The sequence below is a fragment of the Scomber japonicus genome, chromosome 21 (genome assembly GCF_027409825.1).
Source record: "Scomber japonicus isolate fScoJap1 chromosome 21, fScoJap1.pri, whole genome shotgun sequence".
Lineage (NCBI taxonomy): Eukaryota > Metazoa > Chordata > Actinopteri > Scombriformes > Scombridae > Scomber > Scomber japonicus.
The window spans coordinates 27,958,690-27,972,829 of record NC_070598.1 but is presented as its reverse complement, the minus strand read 5'-3'; the positions used below and the strand labels follow the sequence as shown (position 1 = coordinate 27,972,829).

General features: G+C 39.7%; 1 protein-coding gene across 1 annotated transcript; it reads left to right on the top strand.

Moving 5' to 3' along the window:
• Positions 1–10,407: 10,407 nt before the first annotated feature.
• Positions 10,408–11,430, top strand: mos (v-mos Moloney murine sarcoma viral oncogene homolog). Its single transcript, XM_053342378.1, has one exon. It carries the CDS (start codon positions 10,408–10,410, stop codon positions 11,428–11,430), a length of 1,023 nt encoding a protein of 340 aa, XP_053198353.1.
• Positions 11,431–14,140: the final 2,710 nt, after the last annotated feature.

The window sequence follows — 14,140 nt, the reverse complement described above, 5'->3', positions numbered from 1 at the left end:
AGTATGTACTGCGCTTGGCACACATGCACTCCAACACGCACTTACTGACACACATGTCCACAACAGCCTCAACAACTACACATTAGCACCTCTGTCCTTTCACTATGACAACCTGATGATCAGCACTGACAGCAGCAACACACACACACACACACACACAGTTTTCATATACTAAGTGTTAGTTTCTAGCACTTTCTCATGTCCTCTAATTACCAGACAAAATGACTTGTCCTCCAGGCTTCAGTGTACATTACAGTGCGTGTTTAATTGCAGCACAATCAGTAGCCTTACAGTCCAGGATCAGGAGCACAGCTTGTGTTCACAATGCAGCAAAAATGAGAATTTGAGCACAGCTCTGCTCTGTGCACTGCACCTCACACACCAGCACAGGCCAGTCACCAAGAGAAGCAAATAAAAAACTCACCACACACACAATAATGGAGCAAGTAATGTGAACAGAGCTAATGATGACAGTCAGAGCTGTGTCCGTTTCTACATCAGTTTGTCTTTTGGGATTTGCAGTTTTAGATGAATTCTAACAGTAATGAGATTGCAGTGACATTTCCTTTTCGTTCCTTTTCTTAACCCCCTGTGCTTTAGAGTAGACTGACCTTAGTATGCAGATTTTGCTATGTATATTGTTTTTTGTATAGCACTTTGAACTTTTGTAACGTCATCTTGCTTCACAGTTGACATTTATTTGATGTCCGTTATTTGTGGTCGAAATTTAAAAGAACAATCTGTAGTTTTGAGATGTTTTAGCCCATTTACAACAATTTAATACAGCATGAACTATAAATGACTGCTGACCATTGTCCAAAGCATACCAGATTTATTAATGATTTAATTTCCACAAGGCAGCTATTGTTTTTCATTCATTTTGAATACATGGAAATCAACTTACTTGAGTCCGATAATCTTCTACAGAGATCATGTCTGCTGTATTTTTATCAATGACGTCACTGTAATGTGTGAGCTTACAGCTGCAGTACAGTGCAGCACAGTAACGTCAGCTCGTCAGCAGTAAGAGCAGAGCTGATGTTTATTGTGCTTCATTACACAACCTGGTTTCAAGTCTCTGTAAGTTTATTTCCACTATACAGTGAGATGATTGGAAAGCAGTAGCTCAGCTCAAAACATCTCAAAACATGTTATAAATGAAAGTTCAATTTAATAGGATTAGTATAAATAGGCTAAAACGTGCAAAAACAGTGATGTGGTCCTTTTGATCGATACATAAATTAGAAGTTCATCCAAATGATTATAAACAAGGTATTGAGTAGGAACTGCTGAGCAACAGTATTATAGTTCTTATAGTTGCATTTCTGCTCATTTGATCTTCACTCTCCAACAGTTGGCATAAAAAGTGAAATGAGTCTTTTATGGAGCTTCTTAGTTTCCCCATAACCCAAGTCTAGCAAACACAGACAGACTGAAGCATCACTGCTGAAGCATCACTGCAGACTGTTCAGGTAGCTGAAACACACCCATCTCTCTAATGTCATCAGTCTTTACAACACAGAGAATTTCCCCCTCTTAACACTGTCTCCAACACACACACACACACACACACACACACACACACACACACACACACACACACACACACACACACACACACACACACACACACACAGCATCCCCAGTTTGGAGAGTTAAGATCATGTATCTGGGTCAACAGGCAGCAGAAAAGTGACAAATGATGCTCTTAACCATGACACACAAACACACATAGCTGTTTACTGTCTGTGTGCCACAGGCATATCCAGTTGGAAAGGATCATATCAAAGAGCCCGATGGTGTTGTTGTAGGAGTGAGTACCACAGAGCTACAGCACACACAAGTTAAACCAGGCTCACCGAGTCACATTGCTACTGATCTGTTCTGCTTTGCCTTTGTCAGTGTTTTATTTCTCCAAGGTTAAATGTAAAATGCATCATCATACACATGAAGTACCTCCTCCCTGTCTTCACTCTTCACCTGTGTATTTACATTTGGACTTCTAAGAAGTGTATTGCCAAACAGCTGAGCGAGCCTCTGCTACGCTCCACAGGCTGGCTGTGGATGATTGACTTCATGTTTCAGGCTGTAGAGTCACACTGACTTGTGATTCATGGACTGAAATGTATCTGAAGTAGCAGCAGGATAAGAAAGCAAGTTATAGTAAGTGTTTCTATATGGTACATGGTACCATAGTTTTTTATGTATCATAAAAGATCACAGCACAGGCTGGTGAGCAAAAATAAACCATATCAATGCAAATTAGAGAGTGTGTGAAATTAAGGCTGCTTTTTAAAAAAGCAGCCTCCACACAGTTATTCATATTTTCATCTGACCTTCCCCTTCCACTTGAAAAAACTGTCACATCCTCCCTCAGTCTCAAAAATAATAAAGCATTAAGAATATAAGATGATGTACCACTTTAAACATGAAATATTGTAAGAAAAGTGCAATCAATCTCAATGTGCACCTCTAACATGCACATAAAAGCAAATATAACAACATGACACATTGTGCTCAGCCACAATCTTTCAACTCACTTAGATCTAGAATCTAAATATAAAATATGCAGGTTTTGTTCTTTCTCATCCAGTGTGGAACTCTTCAATAGTAAATGAAGTCATTTTAATGTGATGGGGAACTGCCATATTTTATTGCTATTTTGGTCATTGTTACCAAAAGAATGGAGTGTGAAACAAATCTTCAGACTGTTAATAGCACATGTTTATAGACTGCTTCATCTATGTACTCATTCCATGTTTAAAGCCTGAAAAGGCCGTCAGTCATTTCACAGTCCTCTGAACCACAGGCAGGAACAATGCAAATGCCCCAAGGTCCTTCACAGTTCAGCATCAGTTCACCAGTTTGATGGTGAAAATAAATGTGCACAGCCACGTGTTCTGACTTCCTCTGGCAGAGCTCCATTTAGTGTTTAGATTTAAGAGGAAGTCACCCCGTAAAAGAGAAAACACATGTTAGTCATATAAGCTTTGACTATAAGCTTTTTCACATGAACAATGCTATCACACTGTTTACACTTTGATTGAAATACAGAATTAGGACAAAGGGAACAGTTTTATTTCCACTTTCATGCAACTCCATGCAGAGATTTAATGTAATTGACCTCACAGCCCCCAATCCTCAACTTATATGTAACATTTTTCTATAAACGGCAGTCATGTGGCTTCATGTTTTATTTCAGTAACTGCCACAACTTTCCCAGAGATGAAAGTCAAGTTTTTGGGGTTAAAGCTACAGAGTAACAGAACCGTGTGTTTGATCAGCATCACTGATGAGCATGCTCTGTCCCTGCAGTACACCTCTGTGTCCCTGCAGTACACCTCTGTGTCCCTGCAGTACACCTCTGTGTCCCTGTTAAACCACTAAGAGGTCAGCATCAACAATGAGCTCTTTAATGATAACAGCCATTAAATATTAGCATCTCACAGTATGGAGAATGCTTCTTCCAACAATATATATATTACTTACCTACAAATGTTATGTTCCTTGCATGGCTTTTCAGTGATGTCAAAAGAAGAATAGATATTACAGTTGAATCCTCAGTGTGTCATTACTGCACTCTAAAGTGATGGAAACTCATGATTCCTAGATTGCAGCCATACTTACTAACCACAGACATCACAGTGTTCATCCTCAAGCTTCACTGAAAGGTTGATAAGACATTATTTGAATGAAATCACATAAATCATAATGTAAGGTTATTTAAACTGCACATCATTGTAATCAAATTGGTCAAACATGCCAAATGTAAGGAAACAAATGAACATCAGCATCGATAATAGTAAAAGTACATTCTATTCCCCAAAAAACCTAGGCTAAAACTAGTGAAACCCCTGTAAGCAGTCAATCAGCAGCTTACCTCAATGATATGGTTGATATATTCAGCTTTCAACACTGTGGTTTCTAGCTTTAGCAGTCCTTCACCTTTTCCATCCTTGACTAAGAGTCATGTTTTAGGGGGCATGTGGCCAGAGAGCTGAAATGTGGGTAGGAACAATTAATGTTGTCACTTCCTTCCTGTAGTGGTCCTGTGCTTTACTTTAACCTGTACGAGCTGTGAATGTGGTGCAGGGCAGAGATGCACAGGAAAAACTCCCCTGGACTAAAAGTGAAATCCTTTAGGTCAAAGTATGCTAGATGAATACTTTACTTCCTACTTGTTGAAACTTAAAAGGACTGTGTAGAAATGAAGTGACTCCAGCTGAACTGTTGGAGTCTGGAAGTGTATAGATAGTTTAATGTGGTGGAAAATGTTTCAGCTGCTTTGGGAACAGTAATACATGAACAAGCCCTGAGGCTCAGACTAGACCTTTTTAAAGGGTCACTTCTCTCAAATCACAAAAAAAACATATTTCTAAGTCATGCAGGTTGTATCTAATCATGCGGATAATGTGCTGAGTTTTTGGGATATGTGTCTCTGGTAGTTCTGCTTCACCTCTGCAGGATAGAGGTGAATGGAATTAGTTTAGTGCTGCTCAAACCACTGAAAGATGAGCTGTGATGATCTATAATCACAGTGAGGTCTGTGGACGACACTCAATGACTGAGACATTATAAATGGAAAAAGTCATCATTGATCACATTTTCAAATGAAGTTGAATTGAGCTCACTGATCATAATCCCATTCATCTCTTTTATATCACGGTGGAGGCAGAGACACATCTCAGTATGTGGACAAATAAAACCTCAACTGTATGTGTCTGTATGGATAGATGCCACTGAAGGGAACACAGACAATATGTTAGTTTTTACCTTTTTAATTCCACAAAACATCAAATTGAGATGAAATCTAAGGGGTTTTTTTAATGGTCATCTTTTTATCCTTCACTTTTTAAATCTTTGAGGGCTTCCACCAACAAATGTCTACCTGACAGAAGCGAATGCTAGCTTCTTCAGGATAGTTTAGATATGAAGCTCCACCCAGCATGGTGTTAACTGCACATGAAACAGAGGTGGATTGTGGGTCATGAGTGGTGAATAGACTCAGTGAGTAGATTAACAGACAGTAACAGCAGAGTAGAGTCAGTTCCTCTCTTTCTCATCGTCTTCTGTCAACATGATGTCACACACAGCATCTTTAAATCATACATCGTAAGCAGAAGTGATACCATCCACCAACTCATCAGCTTATTGTTGTGATTCCAAAAATAATATGGAAAATATGAAGGGGCTTTTCAGACACACAAATACAATTCCCAGTAACATCTACTAACTCCACCTGTCACTACAAACCTCTAAATTCTACTAAAGAATCAACGTCTTCACACATAGATGTCATGCTGGAGATGTGCTGAGTATTCACTCAATGAGCAGATAGAGAATATGTATTAATGGATCTTTTATGTGGAAGATTAAGATGTTAAATAACAAAGTGTTCAGAGAGTCTGAGAGTAGACTACATTAGCTCTGATGCTTTGACATGTTAGTAACAGCCATCACCTGTGTTGTACATTCACATTTTTCCTTTTGCATTCAGTAGTTACTCCAGCTGCTTAGTATGTGTGTCGTAAGTCTAAATCCAGCTATGTGTTTTTTTTTGTTTTGTTGCTAGATAGACTAGTGACTGTAGCCGCCTTTCTCTTTCAGTTACCATTATGCTAGCAGTCACTAGCCATCAGAGCAGGGCTGGGTGTTGGACTCAGTACTGACAGCTGCCATCAAACGTCTCATCAGATTCATGTTGTTCACTTCTTCTTTGATCACATACAGCATGAGTTAAATCAAATAACTGCCAGTGTTTATATGGCTACTTGTGTTTCAGATTTAGCATATGACTGAAGTTTCATACTTAGTCAAGTCAAATGATGACTACTAAACAAACTCTTCAAATCTCTCTTATTTGGTACCAAACAGCCAGACTTAACGTTTTGAATCAGTACTGCACCCAGCCCTAAAACCAACAGAGCAAGGCAGAGAATCAGTGTGGCACAGACTTGTTATGTCTTCAGTAGACATTGGACTGCACGCTATACGGCAAAAATGTGAACTTTACAGCCTGCAAAAAAACAAAAAGACGTCCAACTTTGACTCTTCCATGTAGTCACCAACAGTTAACAGATGATGCATCTTTGCTCCATGAGCTCAATGAAGATGCCTGACGCATTAATAACCCTATAGTGTTCTCATTTACCTCACATACTCATCTTGTTTTTGTACTCGGAGATTCAAAAAAACTGATGACGAACTAGAAGTGTTAAGTCGCCCTGTTGCCTCCTCTTTCCTTCCTGAATGACAGGATCTGGTTAGACATGAATGGAGATGATATTTTTTCTGGGTTGTGTGAAATGTAGAGTTGAATGTGTAATGTTTCAAAGCATTTATGGAAGTTTGCTATTTGTATCTTGTGAAGGTTGTGGTTTTACAAGAGATGTTAGCAAGTTGCTACTTTTTTTTTGTAATCATAGCACTTTTTGTAAATTGAATGCCTTTATTTCCTCCAATACCTTTATGTTTAAAACCTTTATTACAAATGTATAGATGATTTATTTAGCTCTTTTAGAGAACAATAACATGTAAATACAATATAAAATGTTTTATTTTTACAGGTACAATTTTGCCAGTGTTTTTCCTATCAAAGTGTCATTTTTGCTTTACTTGCACAAGTGTTCTGTGTATCTCATTGAGGGGTCTTTTAACAAATCATGTACCTTAAACACAGATTCTTTGGGGGAAAAGGTTTTGCATAAGGCCTTCTTTGGATATTCAACGGCTGGTTTAGATGAGAGCACAGGCAATAATGAAGCTTAAATGGACTGTTATATAGCACTTACTTAAATCCTCTGGTCATGGGTTGTTGAATTAGTTGTTAAAAAGACAAACAGGATATATGTTTCACAGGATGATTGTTCTTCTATTCAGTCATCCTCTGACCTCAGTGTGACATCTTGAAAATAATAATACTTGATTTCTTATTGGTTACCGTCTGAAAGCTGTTGAACACAACTTTTCCAATCAGCTAAATTGAACTTGATGTATAATTTCTACGGACTATGTGAGAGAATCCAGAGATTTAATAAAAGCAACAAACTGTGGATCAAAGGTGAAAGAAAGAAAGAAAAAAGAAAAAGCTCATTGAAGAAAGCTGATCCAGATTTGAAACGTGTTTCATAACTAAAGCTAATGTAAAGTGTTTCTCCGGTAGTCATGTGGTGAACAGTAGATGCTCTTCAGTGAGAGGCACAGACCTTCAGCAATTCATGTCAAACTTCTTTATAAGCTTCAGTGGTACCAGTGAACTTTATTGAATGTGTATGTAAGAAACACTGCAATACTGCAATATATTTTGGTATTGGATCAAGCTGCTAACATACTTCTAAAGCTCCTTAAGGTGCTACAGACCTCTTTTCTAGTTCTTAAATGTATCGTTTGTACAAACAAAGTATCCAGTTTAGCTGAACAGTTGACGTGTGTGCCTGGTTGTACTATATAGCTACATATATTTTTATTGTACTGTGACTTTTGTAGTCTTTTTACAGACTTGCCTGTAATATCACATGGCTCCCCACCCCCACCCCACCTGTGTGTTGTGATATTGGGAAATTGAGTCATGGTGGGAGAAAGCTCTGAGTGAAGTCACTCAGCGGGAGATGAAGACGTTGGTGCTGATGCTGACTAACATGACTCCACGTAACACCATCCAAAACGAGCTGAGGAAGTTCAGAGACGAACTGCATTCCAGCCATGTTGGTTTTGTTATGCGTTGCATTTCAACAATGCCATCCTGTGACAATGATGGACTCATGCTATTTCTCAACATTTTACTTCAAATCTATTTTACAAACTACTGTTGTATTTTTATAAATATAGGCTAAGTAATTCACATAAACATATATAAGTAAATATATATGTATATGTTTATAGGTTGTGTAAAATAAAAAGAAATGCTGCAGCTTTTATCTGTTGTTTTTTAAACATTGACATCATCCAAAGAGGCAGATTATTTATTGTCTGGCAGAATAACCTGATTTGATTTACATACCTTGCTGCTATAAGAGAGAAGAGCTGCAGTCATCAACTCCAGTGTTTTTACGCAATGTACTGAAAGTTCAATAAACATAAGAGAAGGATCCAACTGCAAGTCTGTGTGGTGATGACTTTCCATCTGTGTGTCTGTGTCACAGCTTCTTTTAAGGACTGCCATGGTATGAGAGGCATCTGAAAGGACAGATAGGATATGCATACATTACAACTTGTACATTCATTAACACTGAAAAGTGTTCATAACATTAAATGTATGAGTTTGAGGTTAACACTATGTAGAAAACTGAGTGTGAATATTAGAGCTGGGTATTAAAAAATGATGATACCAGTACCAATCTAAGTACCATTACAATGATACTGATACTAGCTGAGTACTTAAATCTATAGCATCATGTGAATAGAAGCATTACATTATATAAAATGTTACCACTCCTCCTTTTCATTCGCTTGTATTGATTGGCTGTGAGCAAGTCCATACAAATAGTCATATTTCTAGCTCTGGGTACAAAAAGGATGGATTGCAGGTATCGTTTGATGGGAGACGTTATCATACTACTTGGTATTGATTTATATGGGTCGATACATTAAAGGAGTACTGATACCCAGCCCTAGTGAATACTGCTCAAACTCATACATAGATCTTTCACACCTCATAAATATAAAGTTGTTTTGTTTTCTAAAAGCCTCAGTCATTTCCTCACACTCACTCCTCAGATGCTCACTGTAGATTTGAACTAATGTTAAAACAGGAGGAAGTAGTGTATTTGTTAGGGACTATACTTTCAGCCGTGTTTGTGGTAGCAATGTAGTGTGTGTGGGATTGAATCAAAAGAAACTGCAATGTGTGTGTTCACTGTGATGAAGAGTTTGGACCTACATGATATATCAGGTTTACACACACACACACACACACATGAGATTTGACGACTATAAGTCTGGTTGTTTACGTTACTACTGAATATCTTTAGGAAGTATAGGTGCTCAACAAACTAGAACAAGATATTACCAAACTTCACTCAACAATCATTGAGTTTTTCATTGAGACCATTTTAATGCCAACATGACGTATGAAGGTATGGTTCATCTTGGTTGGGTTTTTTTAAATTAATGTAACAAAAATAATTCAGCTGTTTATTTCATTGACATTTTTGAATTCAGATTGTTGTTGACAGTTCTTGCTTCTTTTATATCATGGGTTTTTGTGAAAGCAGTTGTTTTAGATTTACATTGTTGTGTCACAGTTCAGACGTATGCATGTTGGATGAAAAGTGACTCAGTGGATCATAAGAAGTAAAAACTGTGGAAAACACAGAGCATGTCTCATGTTCTCCAATGTGAGCAAAGCAGCCTTCACATGGTAGATGACTGTTTGAAGTTTGGTTTCCTATCCTACTGTGAACAGCTTTATCTCAGGTACATGTTTACGGTGCTATGGAAGTGTTGACACTAATATGATGCAGTTAAACCAGGATGTGACTTCATAATCCTCATTCATTTATGTCATGAGTTTATTTAATCTACTGGTAATGCTAAACAATCCCATCAAAGAGTCAAAAGAATTTCCATCAAATCTCACTTAACAATATTTGGATATATTATACTCTTTGCTACTTCATCCTTGGGTCCTGCACTCACTGCTGTCTACACCTTCATTCATGTTTCTCACACTTAACCGTGATCGTATGTTTGCTTGAAATCCCTTTGAATTCATTCACAACTGGCCACAAGGTCAGTTTTCCGGCAGTCTTGGGGGAAAAAAGACATGCATGTGATGTCAAAGCCTGAAGTTCCAAGTATCAGCAGAATGTGATCAGTTACAGGAGATTAAAAACTAAAGAGCAGTGCTGAGTAATACAGTATAGCATGAATAGGTGACGCAGCATGCTGGTTGCTGTGATGTTATCATGACCATCTTATACTGAACTAGTTGTTAGAATGTGATTGTCTGTTCCTGCATGCTGGAAAGGTCTCGGTGGAAAGACTGAAAAGGACAAACACAGGCTCTGAGCTGTAACATATCACTCAGTGCAGCTCCCTCCCCCAGCCTCATGCTGAAGCTACCAGCTCTCATTTGTCAGTGTTCACTTCTGAAACTGCTCACTACACACACAACTGCTGCTGATCACATCCATGTCACAAACACACACGGTGGTTACTTTTTAACTCACGTGCACATTCATGTACTCATCTAATACAGAATAGTATAAATGTAGCTCATGTTAGCCTGTCCTCTCCTACTTTCGGTAGAGTAAACTGAGTTGAACCATCTAAACGAACCCGTTGAACCCAAACAGAGAGCATTTTATACTCCTCAACACTAAGCGGCGGTGTGGCTGCTTGTGTTAAAAAGCCCTGAGGCTGCACAGCTTCTGTTCAGTCTGCAGCACTCCTCACACTGAACGCATCATGCCTTCTCCAATCCCACCGACCCGCCTGCTACCCAAACACATCTACCCCACTGTGGACATCGGGACGTGCAGCAGCCCGCTGACCAAACATCCTCACAGCTCTACTCTACAGGTGCCTGCTCAGCGGCTCCACGGCAGAGTGACCAGCCGGCTCTGGTCCTCAGTCATCTACTGGAAGGAGCTGCAGTCCGTACAGCCTGCGGGCTCTGGAGGCTTCGGCTCGGTCTACAAAGCGAAGTACCTCGGTGAGACCGTCGCGCTGAAGAAAGTGAAGAAGTGCGTAAAGAACCAGCTGGCTTCACGGCAGAGCTTCTGGGCCGAGCTCAATGCTGCACACCTGCGCCACAAAAACATCGTGCGCGTCATCGCGGCGACCACCTGCGTACCTGCGGGGTTTGGAGATGAAAGCTGCATAGGAACCATACTGATGGAGTTTGTAGGGAGCAAAGATCTGCAGCAAACTATTTACGGATGTGCAGAACCATTGGAGGCGGACAGGTGGCTCAGGTACTCCTCAGACATTGTTCATGGAATGCGGTTCCTTCACTCTCACAGTATTGTGCATCTTGACATTAAACCAGCCAACGTGTTGGTTTCCAGTGATGACGTCTGCAAAATCGTCGATTTCGGCTGTTCTCTGAAACTGGACCGTGGGTGCGAGGTGACTCCTGTCAGTCCCTATCTGAGCCACGTAGGCGGCACGTACACGCACAGAGCCCCGGAGATGCTGAAGGGAGAAGGAGTGTCTGCTAAAGCGGATATCTTCTCCTTTGGGATCACTCTGTGGCAGCTGATTACTAGAGAGCAGCCATACACCGGCGACAGGCAGCACGTGCTTTACGCGGTTGTGGCGCAAAATCTGCGGCCGTCGGTTGAGGGCCGAGCGGTGTTCCAGTCTGAGCAGGGCCGGCTGTGCAGCACTCTGCTGAGCCTGTGCTGGAGTGGAGAGCCCCGCTGCAGACCCAGCGCCCAGGAGCTGCTGCCTCACCTGGAGCAGCTGCGCGCTCACATACATGAGTGAGTTTTAGGAACATTTTAGAGGGTTCTCTCCTGCAGTGTCAGCTTTACAGGACAGTGGACTCCCCATTTTCGTGTATGGTAACAACAAACAATAAGGTGCACTTTACGATTTGTACTAAAATCCAGGTTTGTGGGTGTGGGTGATTTAATTGGGTGCTTAATTGAACAGTTGCGGCTAATGATCAACCAAAGACATTACACAGTAGTATTGTTAGTAGTGTGAGGCTACTTGGCTATATCATGATGGAAGGTATCTTGTAAAATGCTTTATTTGCATGAATACATGTGAGACCATCTACCAACAAGCTGATGTATTTACACTTTTATTTCCAAAGCAGTTTGATATGTTTGAATCCATATCTTGGCAAAAGGCACATGACTCCTGTAGTATCAAGAAAACATTTGACTCAAGGAGATTTTTTTTTTTTTTTTTTTTGAAGCAATTTGCTTTAGAATGATGATCAGTTTTCACTGTTCTTCAGCACAATATGACATATGTATCTCTTTAAAGAAGTTACTGTCTGTATTCCTGCACCATTAACACGTTGCATCTGCCAACTCAAAGCACACTTTTAATGACTGAGTTGACTGATTTTAGCCATTTATTTCTTAACCTGTGAAATCAAAATGTTTAAGTTTAATTTTACTTATGAAGAGTTTGTATAATGGGATGTAAGAATGATTTTTTCATTAAAATTATTTTAATACTATTTTAGTGTTTTTCTTCTCCTCATATTGTGTATCACAGTTAAACCCACACAGAGAACAAACAGAAAGAACCCAGCTGGTTCAGTAGTGTCAACACAGGCTCAACCCTGCTCACATGTTGGTGACAGGCAGTCAACACAATTACATCAACAGGTGGGACTGCTTCCAAAATGTGTTTTCACAGAGTTAACTGTTATCTGAGGATTACTCTGCTGAGGAACAGTCAGAGCCTCCTCTGGAGGAATGACTGAAGTTATCCAAGATAAGCTGCTTGTAGGAGCAGGTGTTGTATAGTCATGTACCATGCACAATAACCATATATCTTTAATTGTTAGAGCACATGGGTCATCCTAAACAGAAACCTTTCAATAAAATGGTTTCAGGTAGGTGTGTGTATTTATGAGCACAAAAGGAAAGTAAATAAATACTATTACAAGTTGTGATGTCACAAATCATGCTCATCAATCTTCCACTTTCAACTGATGAATGTGAAAACCCACACATACATCATTCTGAACTGTGAAGCTCCAACAGCCAACTGTAGGAACCAAAAGCAAAAGAGATACAAAGTGAAGATGAATTATCAAGTGATGCAAGGTTTCATCAGAGACAGCAGAGGTCACTGCTGCCTTAACAATGAGAGCAGAACATCATCAGATTTTATGACTTATTATGTTACTATATTATTTGTCAAATGTTAATTCATGAATTTGCAAGGTAAGGAAGTAAGGAATGGTCCGAGGTCTGCATGTACATGATGTTTCTCATTTAGAAACACCACCAGTGACATCTAGTGGAACAGACCTGACAGAAATTGAATATAATATTATAAGTTAGTGTTTAATCACCTGAAAATAAGAATTGTGCTTTTGTTACCTTAGAATAAGTTTTTTATATCTACATCATGAATGTATAAAAAAAAAAGTGGTTACAGTGATGGAGGCACAGCCCTGTTCATCTCTATGAAACCTCTTCAATGGAAAATAAAGCCAAAAAAAGCCACTTCCTGCTGTAAAGAAATATCTGGATGAAAACATCTTACTGAGATTTGAGGCCAATGTGTGTTCAGATACATCACATCCTCATGTTGCTCAAACTCTAGAAGCCATGTTCTTGCTTGCTTTGTTCACTTTTCTCAGATGTTCCAAATTCACTGCTCCAACCCTTCACTTTGAACCAGCACACTTGCATTTCAGACTCATTTATCAGATGACACCATGGTATTAAAGCAAACTACAACCAGTCGATCAGGCTGCCTCACATCTGTTTTCTACTTGAAAGCCCAATGGCCCCTGGATCCTTTTGAAACAACCTGCATCTCTGTGCTCATCTCAGAGCACAACACTGTCACATCCTCTTTTTTATCTCTGAATCCAGATAAATGACTACTTGACTCTGGTTCCCCCACCTCTTCTGTCATGTACTGTCCTTACCTGGCTTATCTCCTATTCATTACCCCACACACTCTTTCACGACTTCAACCTCCAGCAATGGTATTCCAGAGCATTTTTATACAAGTCATGGGTCAGTGGTCCTCCCAAACCTACCATCAGATCCATCCAAGCTCATCTTAAGTAAACTAGAGCTTTTGGGGGTTTGTCATTAGGCTCTGTGGCAGACTCTAGAAGGACAACCCCCCTTCAATCTTGGTAATAAATTCATTAAAATGCATCTGGTTGATAGTGTGGTCCTGGCTATTGAAGCGTATCCAGTGAAGTTTCAGGGGCAGGATCACACCTCAACCGCACCAACCAAACCCTCTCCTCTTCTTTCCTTCTCATATTACCTTGCAAATGACATAAGACATGGAAGCAGCTCTAGAAGGACGACACATATCAGACTAGAGAGGACTAAACTTGTTACTTCTACATAACTTTACATTTAAACAACCAGGCAGCCGCTGCTTTTTAAACATTTCAGTACACATTTCTGAGAATCAACCTGCAAAGAGTTGAAACATAAGATCCCAATGAAAATCAGTCTGAGCTTCATTTTCCTCAAGT

What these genes read in the sequence shown, in the direction of transcription:
- mos (XM_053342378.1), top strand. Translation starts at nt 10,408, where the DNA reads ATGCCTTCTCCAATCCCACCGACCCGCCTGCTACCCAAACACATCTAC.